The sequence below is a fragment of the Notolepis coatsorum genome (assembly GCF_963971535.1).
Source record: "Notolepis coatsorum genome assembly, chromosome: 17".
NCBI classification, from domain to species: domain Eukaryota; kingdom Metazoa; phylum Chordata; class Actinopteri; order Aulopiformes; family Paralepididae; genus Notolepis; species Notolepis coatsorum.
In genome coordinates this window covers 38006324-38033202 of record NC_140181.1, presented here as the reverse complement: position 1 = coordinate 38033202, position 26879 = coordinate 38006324, and the positions used below count along the sequence as shown (strand labels likewise).

The window sequence follows — 26879 nt, the reverse complement described above, 5'->3', positions numbered from 1 at the left end:
GCGCCTGTCTTTGAGTGGAGCGACAGTGTCAAGCGTGTTTTGATAGATGGAGCGAAATCTAGAGTTAATCTCCTCTGTGTTACAGTCTGAGAACTCTGAGACACTCTTGATTGTATTATTAAAAGCAACAGAGAACTGAGCGACAGTAGAGGGGTTAATCACATGACAAGGCCGGGAAGGTGTACTTTGTATAGCAATATGACACAGGATAGAAATCTAAAATAAAACAGGCGTGTGATCAGAAATAATGGCATCACAAATGTCAACGTTAGAGACAGGTAAACCACAGGATAAGATCAAGTCCAGGGTGTGTCCAGGTTTTTGTGTGGGACCAGTCACAGTAGCATTAGTTACTATAAGAGATGGGCGATCTGATAATGGCGAAGAGTCAAAGTTAGACTGGTATCGTCCGTTAAAGGGATTTTTGTACATTAACCCTGTCACTACCACACTACCAAATGGTTAACCCTTTCACTACCACACTACAGAAGGTTAACCCTTTCACTACCACATCTGTAGTGTGGTAGTGAAAGGTTAACCTTCTGTAGTGTGGTAGTGAAATGGTTAAGTGTCATGAAATACTTACTAGTAGTATAGTTGATGCAATGCCATTAGTTTAACTCACAAGTACCATGGTCGGAGTTCTGGCCAGGTTCCGAGCGAACCGGGAAGCATCAGACAGGTAGCAAACGGGGTCACGAGACAAAAAAAATTTAATCCACACCAGAACATGCAGGCAAACGTTTTACTACTACAGAAAACTGTGGTCCTCGAGCATTTCCTATGCTCCGAGCAACGGCACGTGTTAGAACTGTGTCCCCATGTGACGCCTTGTTCCAACGGGAATCAAGCGTACTGTACGCATTCTCTGCTCCGGATGGTTAAATCTTTTGCTTGCATATTTTTTTCAGTTAAGTATTTATTCATTTATTTTCCATTCAGTACACATATTCATTCCTTCCAATCACCTTAAATTTCACATTATTATCTTATTCAACCTTCAAAAACAGAAACAAACTAGTAATACAAAGACAGTAATTTAAAACACACAAGGCAGCACCCACACTATTATATTGGACAGTCCCAGTAATAATCAAATCTGTACTTTTCTCAACAACTTTTAATGTAGTAAGCCCTTAATATATAGGAGGAAGTGATCCCAGACGTGGCTACATTTCCTAAATTTTATTATTTACTAAATAATTAAATATTATTCATTCTAGCTAAAGGAGGCTGTCTCTGTCATAAGTCAAATTCTGGTTAGCTTGTACTCTACCAATTGCACAAAACAAGTCTCTCTGCAGTAATAAAGCCTGCCAGCACCAGTCCAAATGGTGCCTTGGTGACCTCTTGTGGTAGAAGTGTTCCCTCTCCAAATTTAGACAAATTTATAATTACCATTTGGGTAATTCCACCACTGGATGTTGTTTGTACCAACGACCACCAGGTGGCATCTCTTTACTCTTGTGAGCGGTGCAGACAGTTGAGGGTAGTCTGGTAAAGGTTGTCCTATCCATTCTCCCAGCACCAGCACCAAGTGGCATTTCCATATACTGTAGCATGTAAAGATATCCCATCTGCCTGGATATGCAGCAGTTACTATCCTGTATCAGACCCATTTTGCATAGTTTGAGTGGGGTTAAATAAGACCTATGTACAATTTCATAATGGATGTGGCTTCTAACATCTTATGTGGCCCAGCCAACACTACATATTATATCTTGCCAATGTCTACTTTCACCTACATGTTATGGTCTGGATTAACACTTTTTTGTCTCGTGGCCTCGTTTGTCTGAAGCTTCCTGGTTCGCTCGAAACCGGGCCAGAACTCCAAGCGCGGGACCCGGTGAGTAAGACAACAGCATCGATTATACTAGCAAGTATTCCATACCACTTAATGTCCAAAATACCAAACTATCTATTTAAAAAGTCGAATGTCGGCGGCTGGGTAGCGCAGCGGACTAAGCGCCTGCCTACCACCGCAGAGACACTGGTATCGAATCCAGCTGTCAGCGGTACCTCCGGCTTGGTCGGTCATCCATACTAACACGATTGGCAGTGTTAGCGGGTGGGAAGCCGGTGGGGGGTGTATCCTGGTCGTTGTAAACAGCGACTCCTACAGGTCGGTCGGGGCGCCTGCTCAGCGAGGAAGGGAACTGGGGGAAGTAGTGTGAGCCTCCCACGCGTTACGCTCCCCCAGTGAGAGTCCTCGCTGTCAAGTGAAAAGAAGCGGCTGGCTGACTCCACATGTATCGGAGGGGACATGTGATAGTATCTATCAACCCTCCCTAGACCGGCAAGTGGGGGGCAAATGCGCGCAACAACCAGGAAGGGAGGGAAGGGAATTGGCATAACGACTAAATTGGGATAGGAGACAAATACAGAAAAAATTTGAGAAAAAGTAGATAAAAAAAAAAGTCGAATGTCGTCAAACAGCGACCTCTAGGCAAAAGGGCCCCCACTTGGTATTAAATTTTTTTTTTTTTTGATCCACTTTTTCTCCCATTTTTCCATATTTTTCTCTCATCCCAATTTTTTCGTATCATCCAATTCAACCCTCCCCTGTCACGAACGCTGTTTCTTGCCTCCCACAAGCCGGCTGCAATGTGGACTAAGTCATACATAGCACAAGTCCCCTCCGGTACTTGAGGTAACAGCAGTCGCATCTTTTCACCTGCGCAGCTCGATCTCTCAGTGTCGAGGAGTAACGCGTGGGAGGCTCACGCTGCCCCCGACACTTCCTGATTCTACTGCGCAGGCGCACCAACCGACTTGTAGGAGTCGCTTGTTCACAACATTCGATCCCCACCCTTCAGTTTTCCCTCCCCGTAATACGGCCAATGTGTATTACTGCGGACGACCAGCCAAACTGAAAAACAATGTGGAGAGCTGGATTCGAACACGCAAATCCTAGCGTCTCCACACTGGTGGCGAGTGCCTTGCCCACTACACCACCTAGCCGCCCCATGGTATTACATTTTTTTTTTTTTTTTTTTTTGTCTGATGTGTGGGTTGGGAGTTTAGTGACTTATTATACTGTACATTTCTCCAGACCTCTCTTGGCAGACCCAGAAATAACAACCTCTCCCCTCTACACCCACTCAACTTCAACCCACACATCAGACCAAAAACAAAGGATGTAAACAAAGCACAGTACCAGTGGGGGCTCTTTTGCCTAGAGTTCGCTGTTTGATGATATTATACAGTAGATTCAACCTAAGGTTAGACAGTTCAAAAGTGGTTGAAATGTTTTATGCACTTTTCAAATGTTTCTGTCAAAATAACGCAGTACTATGTGTGATGTAGTGTAGTGTTAGCAGTGTGGCACACTGTTCAGTGGAGGGCTTTTGCTGCATTCCATTATGACTCCGGGATTGGAAATTCCAACTTCCTACTGGGAAGAATCAAATAAAACGAGGATAGGAGTTCCTATCCACAAACTTGTGTATGATTTCTCAACCCCCAGTTCAAGCCTCAGCGTAATTTGATCTGTCATTTCAACATTGTATAAATGTTAATGTTGTTATTAGCTGTACATTTGTGAGTATATTAGCTACAGTATATGTTATTGTAAACCGTCTTTGTGAGTAGTTCACGGAGAGATGATTGATTATTTTATTTCCGTGTCATGCACACAATGTGCCCAACCCTGATGGGTTTATAAAACACCAAAAACATGTCCCATTATTACATTATATTTCATCTCATTACCTAAATACAGATTACGTAAATACAGATTACAGTTTGGTCACATGCATTATAAATGGCCTTTTCCAGTGTTTAGCATGTTTTCCTAGCAATTGGGGATTATATCAATGTGGTCTGTGTCGTTAATTATCATATTGACTCATCAGTCTAGTCTCAAGTTCACGATATCCTCCCTCACTCAGCTAAACTGTTCTGATTTGACAGTTTTGCTGACGTGAATATAGCACTGATTTGCATAACTAACGCCCCCTCTATGGTTGACAGCGACAGCAGAGCGAGTGGAAATATCTTCACTTCCTCAAACAGAGCGAGGCATAGAGCGCATAGTGTAACCCGACACTTCCTCAAACAGGTTTTGACTGTGAGGCAGGGAGCGGACGAGCGAGAGAGAGGGAGGGAGAGAGATGGAGAGAGAGAGATGGAGAGAGAGAGGGACCCGTCTTCTCTCACACACACAGGGAGCGTTTACATAGGTTGTGTAAGTGCTCCGGGCCTCCGTGTGTCCCTCTCTCTCTCTCTGTCTCTCTCTCTCCCTCTCTCCCTCTCTATCTCTTTCTCTCCCTCGCAGTCGGGAGCACCAGCATATCACTGTAATATCTTTGCGCATGCTCCCACGCGCACGCCCGTATTCCGATCCGTACAATAATATTCACAGGGGTATATATTGTCAAACAAGTTACCAATGCATTGTCCCGTGGGATTATAATAATAATAATAATAGATTCAATTTGTACCGCACTTTATATTCGCGAGAATCTCAGAGTGCTACAGGAGATATAGACAAAAAGTTAAATGAATAAAACAATTAAAATTAATAAAAACAATTATGCCCCCCCGCAGCGAAATTAGTATCCCCCTCAGTCTCTCTCTATCTCTCTGTGCCAGTCGGAGACTGTGTGGATGACTGTCACTCAAAGTGCTTATGGGCGGAGCCAGGCCAACACAGCCTGAAATCCAAAGGGAGAAAAATTTGTCTTTTGAGTACTTGATTAGAAATATAAAACAATGATTTTTATTTATTTTTTTACTTACAGATGTGTTCAATAGACTCACAGGAATTGTGTAAAGTTGCCCAAATAGTGCTAGGGATAGCAATGCATGTCCCCTTTAAACAAGGTATTCTGCCTTCTCTCTCAAGCTTGGCAAATAAAGTCTTCTAGAAAAAACGTCCCCATCCTGAAGCACAACTCAAGTCTTTCATATTCATCCCGCTCAAAATCAACATAAATTGGAGGACATTTTATTAAAAGGTACTTCCCTTAGGGCGGTCAGGTGGCGTAACGGAGATTGCGTTCGTCACCAACCCCGGAGCGGCTGGATTCGCCTGTTCGAATCCAGCTCACAGCTCCGGGGTTGTCACCAGCTTGGCTGGCCGTTCACACTAATACAATTGGCAGTATTAGAGGGTGGGAGAAGCTGGCGGGGTGGGTCCGGGTCGTTGTAAACAGCGACTCCTACAGTTCGGTCGGGGCTCCTGCTAAGCGCGGATAGGATCTAAGTGGGATAGTGTGATCCTTCCACACGCTACGCCCTCTCAGTGAGAATACGCGCTGCCAGGTGAAAAGAAGCGGTTGATTGGCTGGACGTGTGTCGGAGGAAGCACGTGGTAGCCTCCACTCTCCCAGACCGACTGTGGGGGGTAAGTGCGCAGCGACCAGGAAGGGGATTGGGAATTGGCATAACGACTAACATTGGGATGGGAGAAAATTGGAGGAAAAAGGAGAAAAAAAAAAAAAAAAAAAGGGTACTTCCCTTACGTCCTTGTAGACACGACAGTAAAACAAATAATCAATTTCGACCTGCAGTAGCTCACACACCAAACAAAGTCTGTCCTCCTCTGGGGTGGCATTAAACCTGCCGGTCTCTAGGGTTAGTGGTAATGTTCCTGACCGACTCTTTGTCTTTTGTTTAAATTATACTCCACATAAGGTTCTCCACAGTAAGATGATGCGTTTTCCAATTCACCACCTCCAACCATAAACGAATGCAGCATTAGACCGTGTGTACCATGTACCACAAGGTGTACCACAAGGTAGTTCTACTGAATAGAATGATATATATTTTACTCAGTATGTCCCTCACCTCTCGGCTGTCTTCCCAGGGAGGGAAGATCCCTATCCGGTGGACCGCTCCAGAAGCCATCCAGTACAGGAAGTTCACCTCGTCCAGCGACGGCTGGAGCTATGGCATCGTCATGTGGGAAGTGATGTCGTACGGAGAGCGGCCCTACTGGGACATGAGCAACCAAGATGTGAGGAATTCATGGACTCCCTGGAGTCTCTACTCTGCATGCAGTACAGAGAGAGAGACACGCAGCACGCTAGCTAGCTTACACAATGACTGCAAGTGGATACAGACCATTAACACTTTGGATGCCACCAACGCTATAAGTCGTTAGTTCATGCCGCCAGTTGAGTGCCGCCAACGACATATATCGTCTGTTTGCCGTTTTTTTTTAATTTATTGGCGATTTGAATTCATATTTCATCAATCGAGCCTCGGGTTAGTGCTGCAGAGTCTCTCTGAGCTCAATTGGGAAGATACCGCCCCTATCATCTCTCCCTGTGTAACTGCACCCCATTAGTTCAGACTGATGCAGGGGGAGTGGTTAGTTTGCTCATTTTATTTTTCCGTAAAGGCATCTGAAAAGACCAAGTGATCGCCGGCCCTCAGAACAGCGACGATTATGTATTTACAGTACCAACACTGTAATCAATAAGCGTGATCGATATTTGGAATGGCGATCAGGAATTGGAATAATCTTTTTGGATAACATCTGATCTCAGGTAAGGAATCTATTTTACCAGTCTTAGGATAATCAGACCTGTTTTCACGGAGATATAAGCTTTTTCCCTATGCGTGTGTGTGTGCGTGGTGATTCCTGATCAGGAAATGAGAGAATCGATTTTTCAGCCCGCCTCTATAGCGTGCATAAGTACACATATACTATCGATAATCTAGCGTTTATTTGAAAACGATTCATAAATAGGCCGAAAAATTACAACGTTTTTGTGTTGTTCTAGAATATTCCAGTAAATGCCGTTTATCACGGAATCTATATATTTTCCTTGAAAACGAGGGCTTTTCAAAATGCTATAAAACGAAAATGAACCGATAAAAAAACAATCCGTTTCGACAATGTTGACTGCAAACAAGTCATTGATAAACGACAGGCAGATTAGACACATAGCCATAATTTAAGAGAGAGAATATGCGTTCACAACGCTATCATTGAAGTGGGTGCTGGCATTTAACGGGGTTTTCAATGTTAAATGGCCGACACTGAAAGTGTTAAGTAAAAGTAACAAAATACACTCCAAAACAATCTTATTTACATGTTGTGACTTGTGTATTTACCATGTGTAATCAGGATTGAGGATTAGTTCTAATTCACAGATCATGGTGATCAATGAAGCAGTCTGGTTTTTCACTTTGAGATATAAATTATGTTAGATCAAATCGATAGAAAGAAAATGTATTAAAATATTTTATTTTATTTAAATAAATTAAATTATATATATAAAAAAATTATGATCTTGTGTAACCAAGACATTTTCTAAAACAAGCCTTGGTTAATGGTCTCCGTATGTCCTGTTAGGTCATCAATGCTATAGAGCAGGACTATAGGCTACCGCCCCCTATGGACTGTCCCAGCGCACTGCACCAGCTGATGTTGGACTGCTGGCAGAAGGACCGTAACAACAGGCCCAAGTTCAGCCAGATAGTCGGCACCCTGGACAAGATGATCCGTAACCCCAACAGCCTCAAGGCCATGACGCCGCTCTCCTCAAGGTAAGCAGAGGACAGGGAGAGAGCATGATACGTTTCAGATGCACCGTCTAAAATGTTCCATCGTTTGGAATGAGGACTCTCAGTCACGTAATGACATGGAGTAAATTGTCAATGACATGGTCCTCACTTCAAAGGAACATTCGAATGCATCTTTAAAGACCTGGGTATAATATTATTCAAGTAGTCAGAGTACACACACATCTCTTTTCCAGGTGCTGAGTTGAACAAGTTAATCTGTGTGATTCAAAATGACTGGCAACACTGTATCGGCTCCCAATATGGTTCTTACTTTATTTCATTAAAAGAAAAGCACAGATTCAGCTAGTGATCACAGAAAAGATCAATTGACTTTCAAATAGTCCAGCCTTCTGGAACTAATTTCATATTCTTATGTGGCAATTATGCCATCCATCTGGTGCTCAAAGCAGGATAAACAAACGCTCAGAAATATTAGCAAATACTGAAAGATATTTTCATGTCATGCCATCTAAATGGCCCATCCCACATGGGATTACGTAACACACAATCACAGCCACATATAAGACACTGTCTTCCTGATCACGCAGCATAATAATACAAATAAATATAGCTCCAAGCGGGAATTAGCAGGAGTCCAAGCATTGTGCATTGAAGCTTAGCCATTATGGCATTATGGGGTTTTTGCATTAAGCATTATGGTATTTTGGCATTAAGCATTATGGTGTTTTGGTATTATACAGTAGGACCTAAAAGTTAAAAAATAAAAATTACCATTAGCAGAGGTTGCCCCCATCTTCACCAAATTATGTACATACAAGTTGTGGCATATATCATCCCCCGTCCCATGGTTACGTGAAGGATGGGAGATACTACTGCCACGGGAGGAGGGGAATCAATTAGGCAGCTGATTATGACTGATAGAACACATCTGTGCACCACAAGATCACCCACACCCCACACACACACACACCAGACACACATAACATAAAACACTAGGACAGATAGAGTATTGTTGAGTGGAGGTGAGGTAGGGGCGAGTACAGAGAGAGAGAGATATTGAGATACAGAGTTTTGTGAGGTGAGAGGTTGTTGAGAGGAGAGGTGAAGGCGAGAAGGTGTTCATTGTGTACTGGACCCTAGACCAGCGTTTCCGTTAGAACATATTCGTGCCGGTCTGGGTGTCCTGCAAGATTTCTATCCCCGGACATATTCGAGGAATTCCGGTCAGAGTTTTAAACAGCAGTCTGTTATAATCACATTTTTATGAGCTAACGAATTCCGTTATATTGGACATTTGTATTAATTACATCAAGCGAAGAATGAGAAATTGATTTGCAGAATCAAATTACTATCTCTCGCCTCCCAAGTTAGTGCGATACGCTAATCCAGCATCAAGCTCCCGCCCCGCAGGCTTGCTCTGCAGCAGCTGTCACACGCACCCCCAAATGAATCTCGAGTCGACATCGCTTCACCTCGTTGTATCAGACACGTCACACATATCATAATGTTCAACTTCACACACAGCAAACTGTAGTTGATCATCACATTGCCTCGTTTTTGCTAGCTCGTCGCCACATGCAGAGAGGACGAGCCACATGCGCGTAACGCATTTGTTGATTTCATTATAGCCTACATTTAGTTATAATCAATAATATGCATTACTATGTGACACGGCAGTCAACCAACAGTTGCATATGATTAAAAGATTTCAACACTCACTCACCCCGTCTCTCGTTGTGCCTATCCGTTTTGTACCTGCGAGAACAGCGGGGTCGTGACTCGTCTGGTAACGGTTGGTTCGACTTTGATATCCCCATTGGAACAGGTGGACGTCTGCGAGGCTCGCAACGGTAGCAGCAGACTGGGGATGCTCTTTGTGGTTCAATCAATAAAGTGTACTTTGTGTACGTTCAATCAATGTTATCTCTCGTACATCATAGAGGCTAGACTACTAGACTATAATATCGCACCTCAGCCAGGAGAATTTTACTTTCCACTCTGGCCTGAACGCTAGACATTTCTGTTTCTTTTCCGCGGGAGCCACCACCGGCATCAGCGGCCTCTGTGACTTCAAGTTCAGAAGACTCATCTTCGTTGTCATTATTATTAGACCTGCTTGTGCTTTGTTTCATGAAATATTTGTTAAGCTTAGCTTGTTTGGCCATCTCTCTCTCTCTCGCTCGTATACCTGTTTGTCGTTATGGTGGCTGGCCAGACAGGCTCAAAAAAAGAAAGAAAAAAAATATTCACATCTGAGCGGCGCCATCCGCGCTTTATCAGAGTGAAGCAACAATGAAACAAATGTAATGATTGTTTCGTTCGTCGCATAGGCTATTTAATTTTAGCCTATTTTAATACAATTCAAATAATAAAATTGTGCTTAGAGGAATTATTTTCACCGGACATTAAGACCGGAAAGATTTAAATATTCGGACTTCAACATATTTTGCCGGTCAAATACCGGTAATTACCGGCTAACGGAAACGCTGCCCTAGACTGGCTGAGAAACCCCCTTGTGTACTGACCCTGGACCGGAAGACAAACTCTGAGTATAAAACAATCCCTTTTTTGTACGAGAGCCTGTTTTGTGTTTTTGACCTTGGACTGTATTACGACGACTACCCTAATTGCCCATCGGACTATTAGGCCTTATTCAATAAATATATTTTATTGATTGAAATTGCGCTTGTGTGGACAGTTGAATTTGTTTGTTTTTGAACCGTGACGAGTCTGAACACCACCAGGCTTGTCACAAAGTGTATACAATGTATACTTTTTAAACGTCATCCACTGCCTTTCATGTTGAAACAGTGTGTGAAAAATAGTAGGTAGGTAATTGACTCTTTTGAAAATCACTGCGTAATTAATTTCATCTAAAATGATTGTATTTCTGTAATACAAGCCATTCAAATTTGCACATGGACATCAAATCACCTCTACTTACAGAGTCCCGTGGTCAGAGATCTGGACGAGGTCTGAGCGAACTGGGAAGCTTGTGAAAATGTATTTGCTCTCTTTTTCGTATTTGTACCACAGCCTTGAGCCAACACAACATGTTGTTCACACTGTGGCTGTAAAAGGTTTGTTTACATTAAAATCTAGTCTTTCGGGGCGCCCAAGTGGCAAACCATGTAACACGCTGAGTCGCGGCACGGCCGACCCGGGTTCGATTCTCGGACCCGGCGTCATTTGCCGAATGTCTTCCCCCCACTCTGTCTCCCGCTCTTCCTCTCTCTCTCTCTCTACTGGACTGCCCAGTAGCAAAAAGCGATAAGCGCTAAAAAAAAAAACGTAATTAAAAGAAAAATTATCTAGTCTTTCTCCAGGGCATAGTCTTTCTCCAGAGTCTAGTTGTTTTTCAGGGTCTAGTCCTCCAGGCCAGGTGTTCAGTTTATTTGGGGGGTTAGTAGGTTGGATTCAATTAAATTATCATATAAATAGTTTACTGATGCCCACATCAGACCCAGACAATTAATGTTACAATGGGCGTGTCTATGCAAATAACATTTCAGATCAGGACGGAGAGAAAAAAGTGTCAAAGAATCCGTTTATGAGACATATTTTCATGCACTGTGGACTACATTTTGTGTTCAAATGTGAATACATTTACAGGTTCTGATTGCGGAGGTTTGTCTGTATAGACTAAATCTGTACAACCTATAGGGTTTAATTCATTTAGCAAATTTTAAAAGAAGAGTGTTGGACTTCATAATTGACCATAGAAACCAGCGTATGAACATTTAATCTAATTAGGGCAGACGATTACAGACCTCTGGCGCACACTATTGATTTTTAATGAATGTACAAAGATTTGAACTTAAGGCTGCTATGGTAGCGCCACCATCAGGACTATTGGCCCCATATTTGAGGCGGAATCAAACCGGGAACCTTCTGATTACTAGACGACCGCTCTACCTCCTGAAACACTGTCCCCCATTTCCCACCTTCAGGAAGTATAATAAGAAATGTATAGTTTCTGCCTTCAGATATTATGACCTGATATCATTATATATCATTACCTGATATCATTATCATTAACTGATATCATTATCAGTATATATCATTACCTCACTCATCTCATGTATGTTTCATTGTATGTTTGATTATTGGTTGTCCAGCCATATAGGACGGAATCTCTAAATTCCTTGTATCACATACAGTACATATTTTCCATACGGGAGGGCTCTAAATCCAAATCTACAATCTAAATGTAATACTCAGGTTATGGTTAAGGTTAGGGTGAACCTTTATTAATCCCCTTGGGGAAATTCAATGACTCTTCCTATCTATTTATGAGCAGTGGGCAGCTACACACAGTGCGGTGCCCGGGGACCAACTCCAGTTTGTAATGTCAGTACCTTGGTCAAGGGCAATGGCAGGAAACCTAGCATGCATCTTTTATGGTGTGGGAGGAAACCGGAGTAGCCAGAGGAAACCCATGCAAACACGAAGAGAACATGCAAACTCCACACAGAAAGGCCCCCAGCTGGGGTTTGGAACCCAGGACATTCTTGCTGTGAGGCAACAGTGCTAACCACTGAGCCACAGTGCTGAGGGCCGAAGGCGCCACCTCCTGGAAAGAGATACACACTGCATGGGAATGTATTGAGCCAGACATTTATATTCATGTAAGTGTGCAGGGATGTACAGGAGTGTGGTAAAAACACGTGCCCTTGAACACACACACACACACACACACACACACACACACACACACACACACACACACACACACACACACACACACACACACACACACACACACACACACACATTAAGTTAATCAGGCACAGCGGAACAACAACACAATCATCAAATTTGCTAACGACACAGTAGTGGTGGGCCTGATCTCTGCAAACAACGAGAGGGCCTACCTGGAAGAGGTAAAGGTTCTAGCGGGATGGTGCCAAGAGAACAGCCTCTCCCTGAACGTCAGCAAAACAAAGGAGATGATTGTGGATTTTAGGAGGTCGGGGGTCAGGGACTACAGCCCCCTCAGCATCGACGGGGTACCGTTTTAAGTACCTCAGAGTCCACATATCTGAGGACTTGACATGGACCACACACATTGACAGTGTTGTGCATGACAACGCCTCTACTTCCTTAGGCGCTTAAGGAAGTTCAACGTGAGTCAGAAGATCATCAAGAACTTCTACTCATGCACAATAGAGAGCATCCTGACTGGCAATACCACCTCCTGGTTTGGGAATAGCACTGCACAAGACCATAGCAGACTACAGAGAGTGGCCCGTTCAGCCGAACGCACAATTGGAGGAGGGCTTCCCACTCTCCAAGACATCTACAACAAGCGGTGCATGGGCAAGGCTAAGAGAATAATCAAAGACTCCAGCCACCCAAACAACTGCCTCTTTGAACTGCTGCGGTCAGGCAAGCGATACCGGAGTCTCATGGCAAGCACAGAGAGACTCAGAAGGAGCTTCTATTAGAGCCATATGAAATCCGCGTTCACGGAATCGTGGACGGAATCGCGGAATTAACCAATAAAAATGGAATCAACTGCAAAACGTGGAATATTGCAGAATTTGGCCTAATCTGGACTGAAATTCCGTTTTTGGGTGGAACGTTGGTGCACACGCGACCGGGGAGGCGGGGACGCTACAGCGTGTTACACACAACACAGCGGTGCTAAAGCGTCTGGCTGCTTCAGTGTTAACATCGTCAAGAAGCTAAGAAATTCTGCAATAAGCCCTCAATTCAGAGCAGAACAGTATCCTAATGACTTTTATGCCTCCGGTGATAAGGTGTTTTGTAAATTCTGTCAACGTTCCCTGGACTGGACCCGCAAAAACACTTGCGACACTATTGTGATTAAATAGCTATAACGTTAGGACATGATGGCTTCTAGCTAAATCTAGTGCACCCATCCATTTGTTTAATGCAAACGATTGTCATTATACACTGACCTTTATAATCTAAATAAACTTAAATAGCTATGAAACGTTACAGTACATAGGACTATAGATGGAAATGATAGCTTCTTGCTAAATCTAGTGCACCCATCCATTTGTTTAATGCAAACGATTGTCATTATACACTATCCTTTATAAACTAAATAAACTAAACTAAAGGTGCCTAAATTATGCATTACTATATTTCATCACAATATAATAGATATAGCTAGGCTACTGACATTGTCATTGTGATAATGTCAGTAGTAGCTAGCTGTATCTATTGTTTACACTTGAAATGTGTATTTTTATTTTGTCACAATATTATTTGAAAAGTATTGTGTAAAATGTAACTGTATTTCTGAGTTGCAGCACTTAAAAACATTAAATGGACTGTTATATCATATTCAATTGTGGACATTTATTCATTCCCACTTATTAGACACTATTTCTGATGATAAAATGAGCATAAAAAGCTAAATACAGAATTCTGAAATATTAAAACGGAAAAAACTGAATTTGGGAAATAATAAAATGGAATTTGGAAAATAATAAAACGGATTTCATATGGCTCTAGCTTCTATCCCCAGGCCATCAGGATGCTCAATGAACAATGATTGAACAATGAACAATAACAGGCCATCAACACACCCACAGCACACACACTCACTTTAAATAAACAACACACTGTAGCACCCACTTTACCACACTTTACACTTTTACACTTTACACTTTATATTTATTACATTATTGGTAAGGAAATTGCAGATCTCTCATTCCTTATTGCACCTCACCACCACAAGGTGGCACCACAAGCTAAGCTATACCTCACAATTCTTGTACCAGATGTACATACTGTATATAGAGGTATACTGAACAATTTTGTTGTTTATACTTGTTTTTACTTGACTTCTTGACTTTCTATTTTATACTTATTATACTTATTTATACTATCTTGTTATCTAGCACACTCTCAGGAGCAAAACAGAAAGAAACATTTCATGCAAAGTATTCTGTATTTCTGTATGACAAATAATAAAGAAACTTGAAAACTTGCTGTTTCTCATCTCCTGCTCTCTGTTCTCTCTCCAGTGTTCACTTACCTCTGCTGGACCGCAGCACTCCTGACTTCTCCTCCTTCAGCACGGTGGATGAGTGGCTGGATGCCATCAAGATGGGCCAGTACAAGGAGAAGTTCGCCAGCGAAGGCTTCACCAGCTTTGATGTGGTGTCCCAGATGACCACGGAGTAAGTCAATCCGGTGTTGCTTTCGTGTTCATTTAAATAGCATTATGTTTTAAGGATTATTATCAAAACCTCTACACTCCAGAAGTAATAGGTGTGGACCCACAGAAAATTAAACAATACCCAGACATTTTAAACCTTCCCACAGTGTCCGTTAAACAAAATTATGAATTAGTACAACCAATAGTAGAGACAGAAATCCTAAGGGTCATCCAGAAGGGTAAACCAGAAAGAAGTCCTGGAAGTGATGGATTTACTTACAAATTCTACAGGGAGTTTAGATACCTAGTTACTCCCATCTTATGTAGAGTTTTTCTTTTTTTCTTTTTTAAGATTTATTTTTTGGCGTTTTATCGCTTTATTTCTACTGGGCAGTCCAGTAGATAGAGGTAGAGGAGGAATGGGAGACAGAGTGGGGGGAAGACATTCGGCAAATAACGACGGGCTCGGGAATCGAACCCGGGTCGGCCGTGTCGCGGCTGAGCGTGCTATGTGGTTCGCCACTGGGGCGCCCCAATTATGTAGAGTTTTTAATGAGATCCTACAAACAGGAAACTGGCCGGACACATGGAATTTGGCAATCATTACTGTTATACCTAAAGAAGGAAAAGACCCGACAGACTGTTCATCGTATAGACCAATATCCCTCTTAAATATAGATAAAAAATTATTCACATCAATTATAGCAACCAGACTCTCACATATACTACCTAATATAATTAACCTGGACCAAACAGGATTCATTAAAGATCGTCTCTTAAGCAACAATGTGCGGCGTACTCGTAACATCATTGATTATGCAGTACAAACAAAGCAACAAATGCTGACATTGACATTAGATGCTGAAAAGGCCTTTGATCGGGTGTCATGGCCCTTCATATTTCGAGTCGATTGATTGAATTGAAAAGTTTATTATCAGATTGCAGAATGGGTACAGTACAGTACAGCTCAATACATACAATTGTTAAGGGGATGCAGACCAGAGAAAGACTTTCGTCTTGTTTACATGGAATTTTGGATTCCACCAAACTTTTATTAAATTGATTAAGGGAATATATAAAGAACCTAACGCAAGAGTAAGAGTGAATGGGACACTACAAACTTTATTTTAAAAAGGGGGACAAGACAAGTGGACCCATTATCGCTCCAAATATTAGCTTTATGCATAGAACCCTTAGCCGAAAGCATAAGTAAAAATATGAGGATAAAAGGTCTCACAATAAAGGAAGATGAACATAAACTAGTATTGTACACGGACGACGATCATAGTGTATCTTACAGATATATATAGTTCACTACCAAAGTTACTAGATGAAATTACAAACTATGGGGTTCTGTCTGGATATAAGCTTAATTTAAATAAAACTGAAGCTATGGAAATAGGTGACCACTTGGAGAAGACTTCAAAAAACAGTTTAACTTTAAATGGGACCGGAACAAAGTGAGATATCTGGGAATAACTACCGTACTTCACGCACTATAAGCCGCACCTGTATATAAGCCGCAGCAGCTAAATTGAATGATGTGTACATATATAAGCCGCACTGGACTAAAAGCTGCAGGTGTTTTAATGTTTAATTACCATGTGTAATTTGCATTGGGACACAATACTGTCGGACAAATAACAAGAATTAACTCATTTACAAGTTGTATTAAGTTTAGCAAATAAGGGAACAGATAAATAACGTTTCAATGCAGTCAAAAAAGCAATATTTCGATTTTTACATTTTCGGGTTTGGTCACGTCGAGTCACATATAAGCTGCACGTTATATAAGCCGCAGGGTCGAAAAATGGGGGGAAAAGGTGCGGCTTATAGTCCGAAAATTACGGTATACCTAATAACCTAGACCAGGGGTCTCAAACTCGCGGCCCGCGGGCCAATTGCGGCCCGCTGGATGATATTTTGCGGCCCCCTACTTGACATCAAAGTTTAGTGTTAGTGCGGCCCGCGCGCAACTGTTTGCCGCGTCGTTGTGCGAGTTGGATGTTTTATTTATTTGATCACCTGTAGGCTACCATAGCGCAGGCTCATGGCAGCAATGTTACGTTAGTGACTTGGTTGAAACGTGATTCCGGAGTGATACCAAGTGGAAGGAAAATATATCCAGTGCGTATGGCAGGTCCAATCACATTCAGCGTCCCGTCAGCGTTTCCCCCCCCCCCACCCACAGTCTGCGAATCAGAGCAGAGTAGGGCGGGTCTTCACGGAATGCGTGTTATCTTTCAGCGGGTCCCAGTCAGAGCGAGTTGACAGCGCATCTACAGTAGTAGTCTAATCTGCAGGTACTGTAGCTAGCAACCTCTTTCCCAGTTTTATCCCCGTGAGATAAATGTAGCTAACCTAGTTTCGCCAGCAGGCAGTTAGTAGAAAAATGTGGCATGTTCAAAGAAAGTAAAAGAAAAGTCGACAGTGAAAATCGCTGCAATTCAAAGGTGCATGGACTGAAAAATATGCGTGCATCCTCCTCCCAGCACCAAGAAACGGTAGCTCTTATGAAGAGTGGCAATTTGAAACGCCACTATGAAACAAAACACAGTTATTTTGATGCAGCCTTTCCTCAGAATTCAGTGCTAAGAACCACAAAAATAAATGGAATGAAATCATATCAAGCTGCAAGCAGAATTATTGTCAAATCTATGTCACAACGAGAAAAAGCAACAAAGTCCTCACTCAGTGGCATGGGTGTTGGCTAAACACAAGAAGCCATTCTCTGATGCATAAATAATAAAATAATTAGTGCTGTCAAACGATTAAAATATTTAACTCGATTAATCGCATGATTGTCCATAGTTAACTCGCGATTAATCGCAAATTAATCGCTTTTTTTTTTTTTTTTTTTTTACCTTAAACAGATCTTTTTCAAGTTCCATGTTTTAATACTCTTATCAACATGCGAGTCAACAAATGCTTGCTTTGTGCAGCCATTTAACACAAAATGATGACCCTCATGCATTGCAAATTTGCATCAAATTCAAAACAGAGTGATGCACAAAATAACTTAAAAGAAAATAATAATTTAAAACAATGAATAAAGTGTGCATGAAATAATAGGGGAAAGAAAACGTTAGGAACTTGTTACATTCACACACACAAGGGCTGATTAATCACACACCCCCCTCTCTCCCTCACACACACACTCTCCCAGCTCTTTTTCTCTTTTGCCCCTTCCTCATCTCTCTCACCCCCCTCTCTCTATATCTCACACACACACACACACACACACACACACACACACACACACACACACACACACACACACACACACACACACACACACACACACACTTCAGAAACAAACATAGTATCAATGAGAGCATCAATAATACACCTGAGTGAAGTCTAGTAAAAAAAAAAAAAAAAAAAAAAAATTGTTAATCTTGAGTTAAAAAAATTAGTGGCATTAATAGAATCGGGAGTTAACGCGATATTAACGCGATATATTTGACAGCCTTAAAAATAATGTATGACTGAAGTGATGGATACCACACAGAAAACAAGCAGGACAATAAACTACAATTTAAACGAGTAAGGACTGAAGAATCAATGAACGCTTTCAAAAATGATTTGCTACTACAAAATTGGGAGATAGTATATAAAGAGGATGACACTGATAAAGCATATGAAACATTCTTATCTATATTTAACTTACTATATCACAAACATTGTCCAATAAAAGAATATAGCAGTAAACATAAACACTCAGACAGCCCATGGATCACAAGGGGATTACAGAATGCATGTAAAAAGAAAAATACACTATATAGAGAATTTATAAAACATAGAACTAAAGAGGCAGAAAATAAATATAAGAAATATAAAAACAAGTTGACTAATATTATGAGAAGATGTAAGAAGGATCATTATAGTAGAATATTAGATAACAACAAATATAATATTAAAGGTGTTTGGAAGATATTAAATGGTATTATCAGGAATGGATCAAGACAAATAAACTATCCTCAGTATTTTATGGAAGAGGATCAAACTATTAGCAATATGGATGATGTGGTTAACAACTTTAATACATTTTTTGTAAATATTGGACCAGAATTAGCGGGAAAAATCCCAGATCCAGTGACTCCTGAAGACATAAAAGACAATTACATTGAAAGAAATCCTAGTTCAATGTTTCTGGAAGCGGTAGATGAAAATTAAATTATAGAAACTACTAATAAATGTAAAAACAAGACATCTACAGACAGTAATGAAATAGATATGAAAATAGTAAAAAATGTCATTATTGGGATTTCAAAACCACTCACGCACATCTGCAATTTATCATTCAAAACTGGTCGATTTCCGAATAAAATGAAAATAGCAAAAGTCATACCTCTGTTCAAGACTGGAGATAAACACCACTTCACAAATTATAGGCCTGTTTCTCTACTTCCTCAGTTTTCAAAAATATTAGAAAAACTCTTCAACAACAGATTAGATAAATTCATTGATAAACATAATTTACTCACCGATAGCCAGTATGGATTCAGAACACACCGGTCAACATCACTAGCGTTAATAGAACTCATTGAAAAAATCACAAATTCCATAGATCAAAAAAAACATGTAGCTGGAGTATTCATTGACCTAAAAAAAGCATTTGATACTATTAATCATGATATATTAATCAGGAAATTGGAGAGATATGGGATCAGGGGGGTAGTATTGGACTGGGTAAGAAGCTATCTAAATAAAAGACAACAATTTGTGACAATGAGAGATTATAAATCTGAATGTTTGGACATTGCTTGTGGTGTCCCCCAGGGGTCAGTGTTGGGTCCAAAACTGTTCATCTTGTACATTAACGAGATATGAAAAGTATCCAATATATTTAAATGTATTTTATTTGCGGATGACACTAATCTTTTTTTTTCTGGTGAGAATGTCCAGCAGCTTTTAGAGGTCATCACATCTGAAATGAAGAAATTGAAGGAATGGTTTGATAGAAACAAATTATCATTGAACTTGAGCAAAACTAAAATTATGTTGTTTGGAAACTGTAGATTGGATACTCAGGTACAAGTTAAAATAAATGATGTGATTATTGAAAGAGTTTATGAAAATAAATTCCTAGGTGTAATAATAGACCATAAAATCTGTTGGGAACCTCACATAAAACATGTCCAATCTAAACTCTCACGAAGCATTTCAGTCATGAGTAAAGTAAAGCACATCCTGGATAGAAAATCACTCTACATTCTCTACTGTTCACTAGTTTTACCATATTTAAATTACTGTGCTGAAGTCTGGGGAAACAATTATAAGTCTACACTACAACCACTTTTTATACTCCAAAAAAGGGCCATAAGGATAGTTCACATTGCAGGTTATCGTGATCACACTAACATATTGTTTCTGGAGTCAAAGACATTGAAGTTAAATGATCTTGTGGAATTTAAAACGGCACAATTAATGTATAAAGCAAAAAGTCATGCACTTCCAAGAAACATTCAAGAATTGTTCTTTGATAGGGAGGGGGGTTATAATCTGAGGGGAGAACACAATTTAAAGGTGCTAAACGTACGCACTACCATGAGAAAACACTGCATCTCAATATGTGGAGTGAAACTGTGGAACAGTCTTAATGTGGTGTTAAAGCAATGTCCAAACATGAGACAATTCAAACTGATGTATAAGGAAATTGTGTTCACAAGGTACAGGGATGAAGAAGGGACTTGATATTCACGGGTGTTTACATTTTTATTTTGTTTCTATTTTATTTTATTTTATACATATATAGTTTTTGTTTTTTGTTTTGCATATATATATATATATTTTTTTTTTTTCTTTTCTTTTCTTTTCTTTTTTATGTTTAAAGTAGTACACTCATTTGAGTAGTGGAAAAGGGGTAGGATTAAATAAGTGTATACTTCTTCCTACTCCTTTTCGAACATGCAGATTGAGTTGTTTTTCTTTTTTATTATTGTTTGTTGTATTCATTGCATGTTCGAAATAAAGACTTAAAACAAAAAAAAAAAAAAAAGGCAAACAAAAGCAAATCCTCCTCAGATAGCACAGCAACCAGAATAACTGAAATACTGGCTGATGATTTGATTAAACAGCTTTGTGATAGAATAAAAAAAATGCACAGTGCATTTCCATAGCTGTGGATGAGTCCACTGACACCACTGAGAATGCTCAGTTGCTGTTGTTTGTGAGGTTTTAGTGAGTTTGTGAGAAGATTGGATCAGTTTAACTTTTTTTTTTAATACTTTAAACCCTTTTTTTGTGGGATATTTGATGCGGCCCAGCCTCACCCAGATTCTACCTCCAGCGGCCCCCAGGTAAATAGAGTTTGAGACCCCTGACCTAGACCATCTACATCAGTGTAATTATGGAAATTTGGAGAATTCTGTAAAGGAAGATCTAATTGTACCTCTGACTTTATTTGAAAAAAATTATATTATTATAATGAACATCTTGCCACGTTTTCTATTTTTATTCCAAAACATGCCATTATACATAACACCTAAATGTTTCAATGTTTGGGAGGGGCTGCTGAGAAAATGTATATGGGATGAAAAGAAGCCTAGAGTCAAACTCAAAATCCTGCAACAAAAAAAAGAAGGAGGGGGACTTGCATTACCTAATTTAATTAATTATTATTACGCAGCACAGGTAAAACCGATTTTAATATGGATGAAAAACGAGATGAGACCCAAATGGAAGTCAATTGAGTTGAATTTAGTGGAATCACTCAGCACATTGATCTTCTCTAGATATAAAAAAGCACAGATCAAAATACACAATTACTCTATATATAACACATTTAAAATCTGGAGGGAAATATGGGGTATCTAGAAAAATATGATATACTGTTAGGAACACGAACATCGTTCGGGAGGCCAAAAACCGCACAACATGGAAAGAAAACGTCAGTGGCCTATGCTCCGCAGGGAGTGCAAAGGCTTAAGTCAGTAAGTCAAGTTAGGCACACGCCCCAAAAACCTACAAAAAGAAGAATTATACCTTTTTTTATTTTGAGAGCTGCAGCAAATAACAAGAGCTTGGAAAAAACTTGACCCCCGAAAGTAAACAAATGGTTAGAAACTGTAGAGGACATATAGTATGGAAAAGGTAACCTACAAAATCAATAAGAATGAAAATATGCTGGGAAAAAGATGGGGTCTCTTTAAACTATGGAAAGGTATTAGATGACAGTCTTTGAGAAGAGGATTTAAGTAACATGAAACAGTAATATCTTGATCTACTACTCAATTGTTGGGGAACACCCCTTAGGCCTACACCTACAATGAAAATTCAGCCTTTTTACTTATTATTTATTTAAATTTTTTATTTTATTTTTTCTATTAATATTTTTTTAATTTTTTATTGTTTTAATTTTTTTATATATGTATGTGGGAACGAGTAGGGATGGATATTAGATGTATACCATGGATGGATGGATGGATGGATAGGTATACCAGTCCAGGATCTATACTGGTACTCACCCTTTTGTTTGTGTTTTTGTCTCTTGTTTTTGTATGGGTGATGGGTAAAAAAGTGTCAAGATTTAAAATATGCATATGTACATTTGTGTGTGTATGTACGTATGGATATGTGCAGTTATGTATGTGTATGTGTGTACTATACCTAAATGTAAAGTGACTTTCTTTGACACAATAAAGTATAAAAAAAATTATAAAAGAAAATGCTAAATAAGTTCATACATACAGTTCAGCAGTGTTGTGAAACATGTCCCGCAAGTTTTGTAATGTTTGGACAAAAACCTTTTGATTTATAGTCCGTTTTGTGTTATGCCACTTACATTTCGTGATGATTGGCCTAACGGTTGTTGACTTGCATCTATTTATGTACTTAGCCACGCCTTTTTGAAGTGAATTGGTTAATATCTTCAAAACAAAAAAATATATCAACAATCCTTATACTACCTTTTATACGCTTCATCCAATAAGGATCCACAGCTAATTTGGTAGTAATCGGACATACGGTTTAGGAGATGTCAAATATGTGTTTTACATCAAATCCAAGATGGCGGAAAATCCAATATGGCGGACTTTATGGGTCTTTGAGGCAAATTTGTAGAGGGCATAGATATATGGATGTCTGCATCAAGGTTTGTGTAAATCGGACTGCGTTCTGATCTTTTAAAGCTGACCTTTAATTATAGCGCCCTCTTTTGACCAATTGGGGTCATATTTGTTGGAGACCATTTGCACACAACTTCCAATCAATTGTTCAAAGTTCATTTACCATCTAACGGGAATTTGCAAAACCAATGTAAAAAAAAGAAAAGGAAAAAAAAAGAAATTCACACAAAAACAATAGGGGTTCTGCACTTTGCGCTTGAAACCCTAATAATAATAATTAAAAAAATAAACATCCACAGAGCTTTTAGAAAGGTGTGGAATAAAAGTATTGCTTTTCCCCCAGATTAATTATTGATTAATTTATCATGAACATTTTTTTGGCAGGTCCAAAATGTATGTTGTTGTTTACATTTTCCATGCATGTATCCTCTCCCTACTTCCCATTTCCCCACATGGAATGCATCTTATTGGATAAAGGATATGATGGTGCTATGTTATCTATAGCACCATTTAATCATTTTGAAATGAGGACCATGTACACTCAACCACATGCAAATAATATGGAGTGCAATTTCCTCCTTTTGCCGATAAGCTAGCATAAGCATACCAACATGATTGCCAAAGTGTCTTCTTTTTAATGATACCTCTATCTTCGTTGTAGTTGTAAAATTGAGCCCACTACGACCTCTGAAACATACTATATCTAGCTAGTGAGCTACTTTCGCAGGTGGTCTGGGCCACATATGGCCATATTCCTTTAGTGGTGTCTGTACGCAAATGCATCCTACATTAAAGGACCGCCTAGTCATCTTCAAAAATGCCCATCTTCTGTGCCTTGGTAGACCAGCTAGCAGAGCATTGCAATAGTCTGTTGAGTTGGGTGGCTTCTTTTGTCAGGAGGAATTATTCACGTTGTTCAGGAAGAATCTGCATGTTCTGGTTGTTGAGGCAATAAGAGCAGTGAAGTCTAGCCAGTCGTCAAGGACTACACCTAAGTTCTTGGCGATGAGGGACTGATCCATGGCAACATTCTCCGCAGCGATTGAAAGGTCGACCATTGGGGAGGATTCAGCCAGCAAGTGAAGTAGCTATGTTTTGCTCAGGTTTAGTTAGTTTGAAGTGATTGGTCGTCATCCAGGAAGAAATGTCGATCAGGCAGGCCAAGATCCATTCAGAGACATGGGTATCTGAGGGAGGAAAGGAGAGGAAGAGTTGAGTGTTACCCAAAGACTTGTGGTAGAGAGAGAAGAGAAGGGTCCAAGGACCGAGCCCTGGGGGACACCTGTCTGACTGTGTTGAAGGCTCCTGACAGTTCCAGGAGAATCAGGACAGAGGAGAGGCCTTTCGTAAAAGATAATCGGAGATCTGGTTGGATACGGCACATACAGTACAAGTGATTTAGAGAGAAAAGAGCGAAGAGAATAAGGGCGATAGTTATCTATAATGGTCGGTGTGACTCTCGCTTGTTTTAGAGAGGTGCAACCACCCTGGAATTGAAAGAGGAGTTAATGGTTGCAGTCAGGGAATGGAAGGATGTCTTGTGTAATGGTTTGGACCTTTTTAGCATGTCCTCTCTGCAGCTCTCAGGCTCTGTCTTTCTTCTCTAACTGTGTCCGTCAGCCACAATCTGGGTGGGGGTAACAAATGGCAGGCTTCTTGGCAAGGGGACAGAGCTTGTCGAAGGAGGTTGAAAGGCAGTGATGGGAATAACAGCGTTATAAATAACGGTGTTACTAACAGCGTTACTTTTTTCAGTAACGAGTAATCTAACGGATTACAATCTTAATAACGCTGTTACCGTTACTGCCAAAAAATGCGGCGCGTTACTATGACGATTGGCTGAGGTTGAGTACAATTTCATGGTAAGCCAATCAGAGGTAGAGTTGGGCGGGTGTTCGAAAACATGCATAGTCGGACACACAACGAAGACACAAGCGAGTCAGTCAACGAGAGACCGCTGTCCGCGGGTCCATGTACGTTTTGATAGTTTGTTTGGCAAGCATCGTTGACAACATGTAAACATGGTTCTCGTTAAAGGTGCTATATCGGAGATTGAGCCACTAGATGTCGCACTAGAGCACCAGCATCTCAGACCATAACAAAGGAGCGCTTACAGTCTATGCTTCGGCCACACCTCCCTTTGCATTCTCAGCAAACCAATTATTTCTTGATTATTTAACCTCTTAACCTCTTTAGCCTGTACTGTATTGTACCCATTCTGCAATCTGTTAATTAAAATGTTCAATCAATCAATCAGTATATATTTGTTATTTATTTTTGGTATAGTGCTTAACAAGCATAATTTAATGTTGCCCAGTTGTAGCCTGTTGAGGGGCAATACATATCAAAAGTTCTAAAACATCTATTGTGTTTGTATTTGTATGATCAACTATATAAACATAGTAATTATAATATCTACATACATGGCATTTGATTGGAGGCTAGTCTCACTTTGTCCCACAGCAACATTAAAATAGTTTTTGAAAAGTTGTGTCGTAACATTGTAAATTGTAAATGCTGCATGCGGTCTTATTGTATTATACGTAGGCCTACGTGTTTATTTTTATATTGAGCGGGAAAACACATGGTCAGTCGAGGCACATGTGGAGACGCAATCTAACGGCAGGTGTGAACAGACGTACTTAGAGCTGACCACTTGTGATCGGATCACAGCCTTACTGACTGACCATTGTCTCTCTCTCTCTCTCTCTCACCCCCCCTCTCTCTCCCCACAGGGACATCCTCAAGATGGGTGTCACCCTGGCCGGCCACCAGAAAAAGATCCTCAACAGCGTGCAGTCAATGAGGGCCCAGATGAACCAGATTACCTCAGTGGAGGTCTGACCTCTCCCGGGCCACCTCCAAGCCCCTCCTCCTCCCACCTCTCACAGCTGTCTCTAGAAGCATCTAGAGTCGGGGGTCACTGGCCACGTTGAGTTAGCTAGTGGTGAATCCAGGGTTTACCGTCGTCACGGTTGAGCAAGGACAGAACCCGGAATCACCCCCAAAACCCCATGTGTTCAGTCTGGTCAGTCCTGCGTAATATGCCCCTTAAAGGTATACTTTCAAATGTTTTATATCAGGTCGGGTTTTTTTTCTTAACTTTTCTTATGCAATTGTTTGTCTCTACCAGTCACAGGTGACAATGTGAGGGGAGCAGCGTTTCCACACTCCTTCATTGCATCGTCAGCAATGTTGACATCGTCTTGTTCAAGCCAACGGATGGAGCGAGCTTGTTAGCTATCGCCGTCATTTCAACCCGGGAACGCTAGCAAAGTTAACAAAGTGTATTTTATTTTCTTCTTCTTGCGTATCAGAAGGACAAACGTAGATACCCGTCCACCATGATGTGATTAGTGCCTCATGAAGAAACAAGGAACTAATATTCAAAACATAGAGACCTCCTTTTAACAGACAGTTGTTCCATCCACGTACACACACACACCCCTCCCCCGATGTTCCATCTGGTTTACACTAGTAATCTGTGTGAACCATCTTTAAGCTACAGTGTCCTGTGTTGCCAGACAGTGTTTGTATTACTTTTTTCATTATTTATATTAGCTCCCAGGCTGGAAGATAAAAGGACTGCCCTTCACAAGGGTTTCCAAAGACATCATCATCATGTTCATTTTCTCACTGTTTTGCTCTGAGGGCATCATGGACTTCAATGCCTAACGACCAGGGCTCGTCAAAGGAAATAATGGATGATGTCTTGACTTGGTGACATCACAAACAAAATGGAAAGAATGCAGAGTCTAATGAGGTGTCACAGACTTCATCAATGCCTGTTTGTTATGACTGTACCAGATGAATCAGAGAAATTCTGAAAAGTGCCATAGAATGGCTCCTCTTCTTCCAGACAAAGAGACCGTTTTGGGACAGAGTGACCTTTTGAAAAAATGTTGACGACTTGTGAAGAAAAAAGAAGAAAAACTAATATTCTTTATTTCTTACACACTCAACTCATTCCCAAAGTTTGCACACCTTTGTTTTCTCCAGGTTCTCAGAGTAGTGAATTCATCTTGAATTGAAAGGAATATACTCAAGCACACTGGTATTCTTGCTTCCTCACTTTATATGGAAATAATTAAAACCAACGTTTCTTACACACTACCAATCACTTTACAAAGAGAAAAAAGGTGCTATATCTCAGATTTTTTTACATGAATATAGCAGTAAACAACTATTTGCTATGT

General features: G+C 40.5%; 1 protein-coding gene across 1 annotated transcript in view; it reads left to right on the top strand.

Annotated features, from left to right (window-relative positions):
• The window catches only part of LOC311244582 (ephrin type-B receptor 2-like), a gene marked incomplete at both ends in the record, with an annotated part of 199092 nt that extends 173565 nt beyond the window's left edge, over positions 1-25527 (top strand). Inside the window, 4 exons of the mRNA XM_084334168.1 lie at positions 5810-5959; positions 7307-7500; positions 14481-14636; positions 25419-25527. Coding sequence (XP_084190294.1) covers positions 5810-5959; positions 7307-7500; positions 14481-14636; positions 25419-25527 — 609 coding nt within the window. The remainder of the gene's footprint in view (positions 1-5809; positions 5960-7306; positions 7501-14480; positions 14637-25418) is intronic.
• Positions 25528-26879: the final 1352 nt, after the last annotated feature.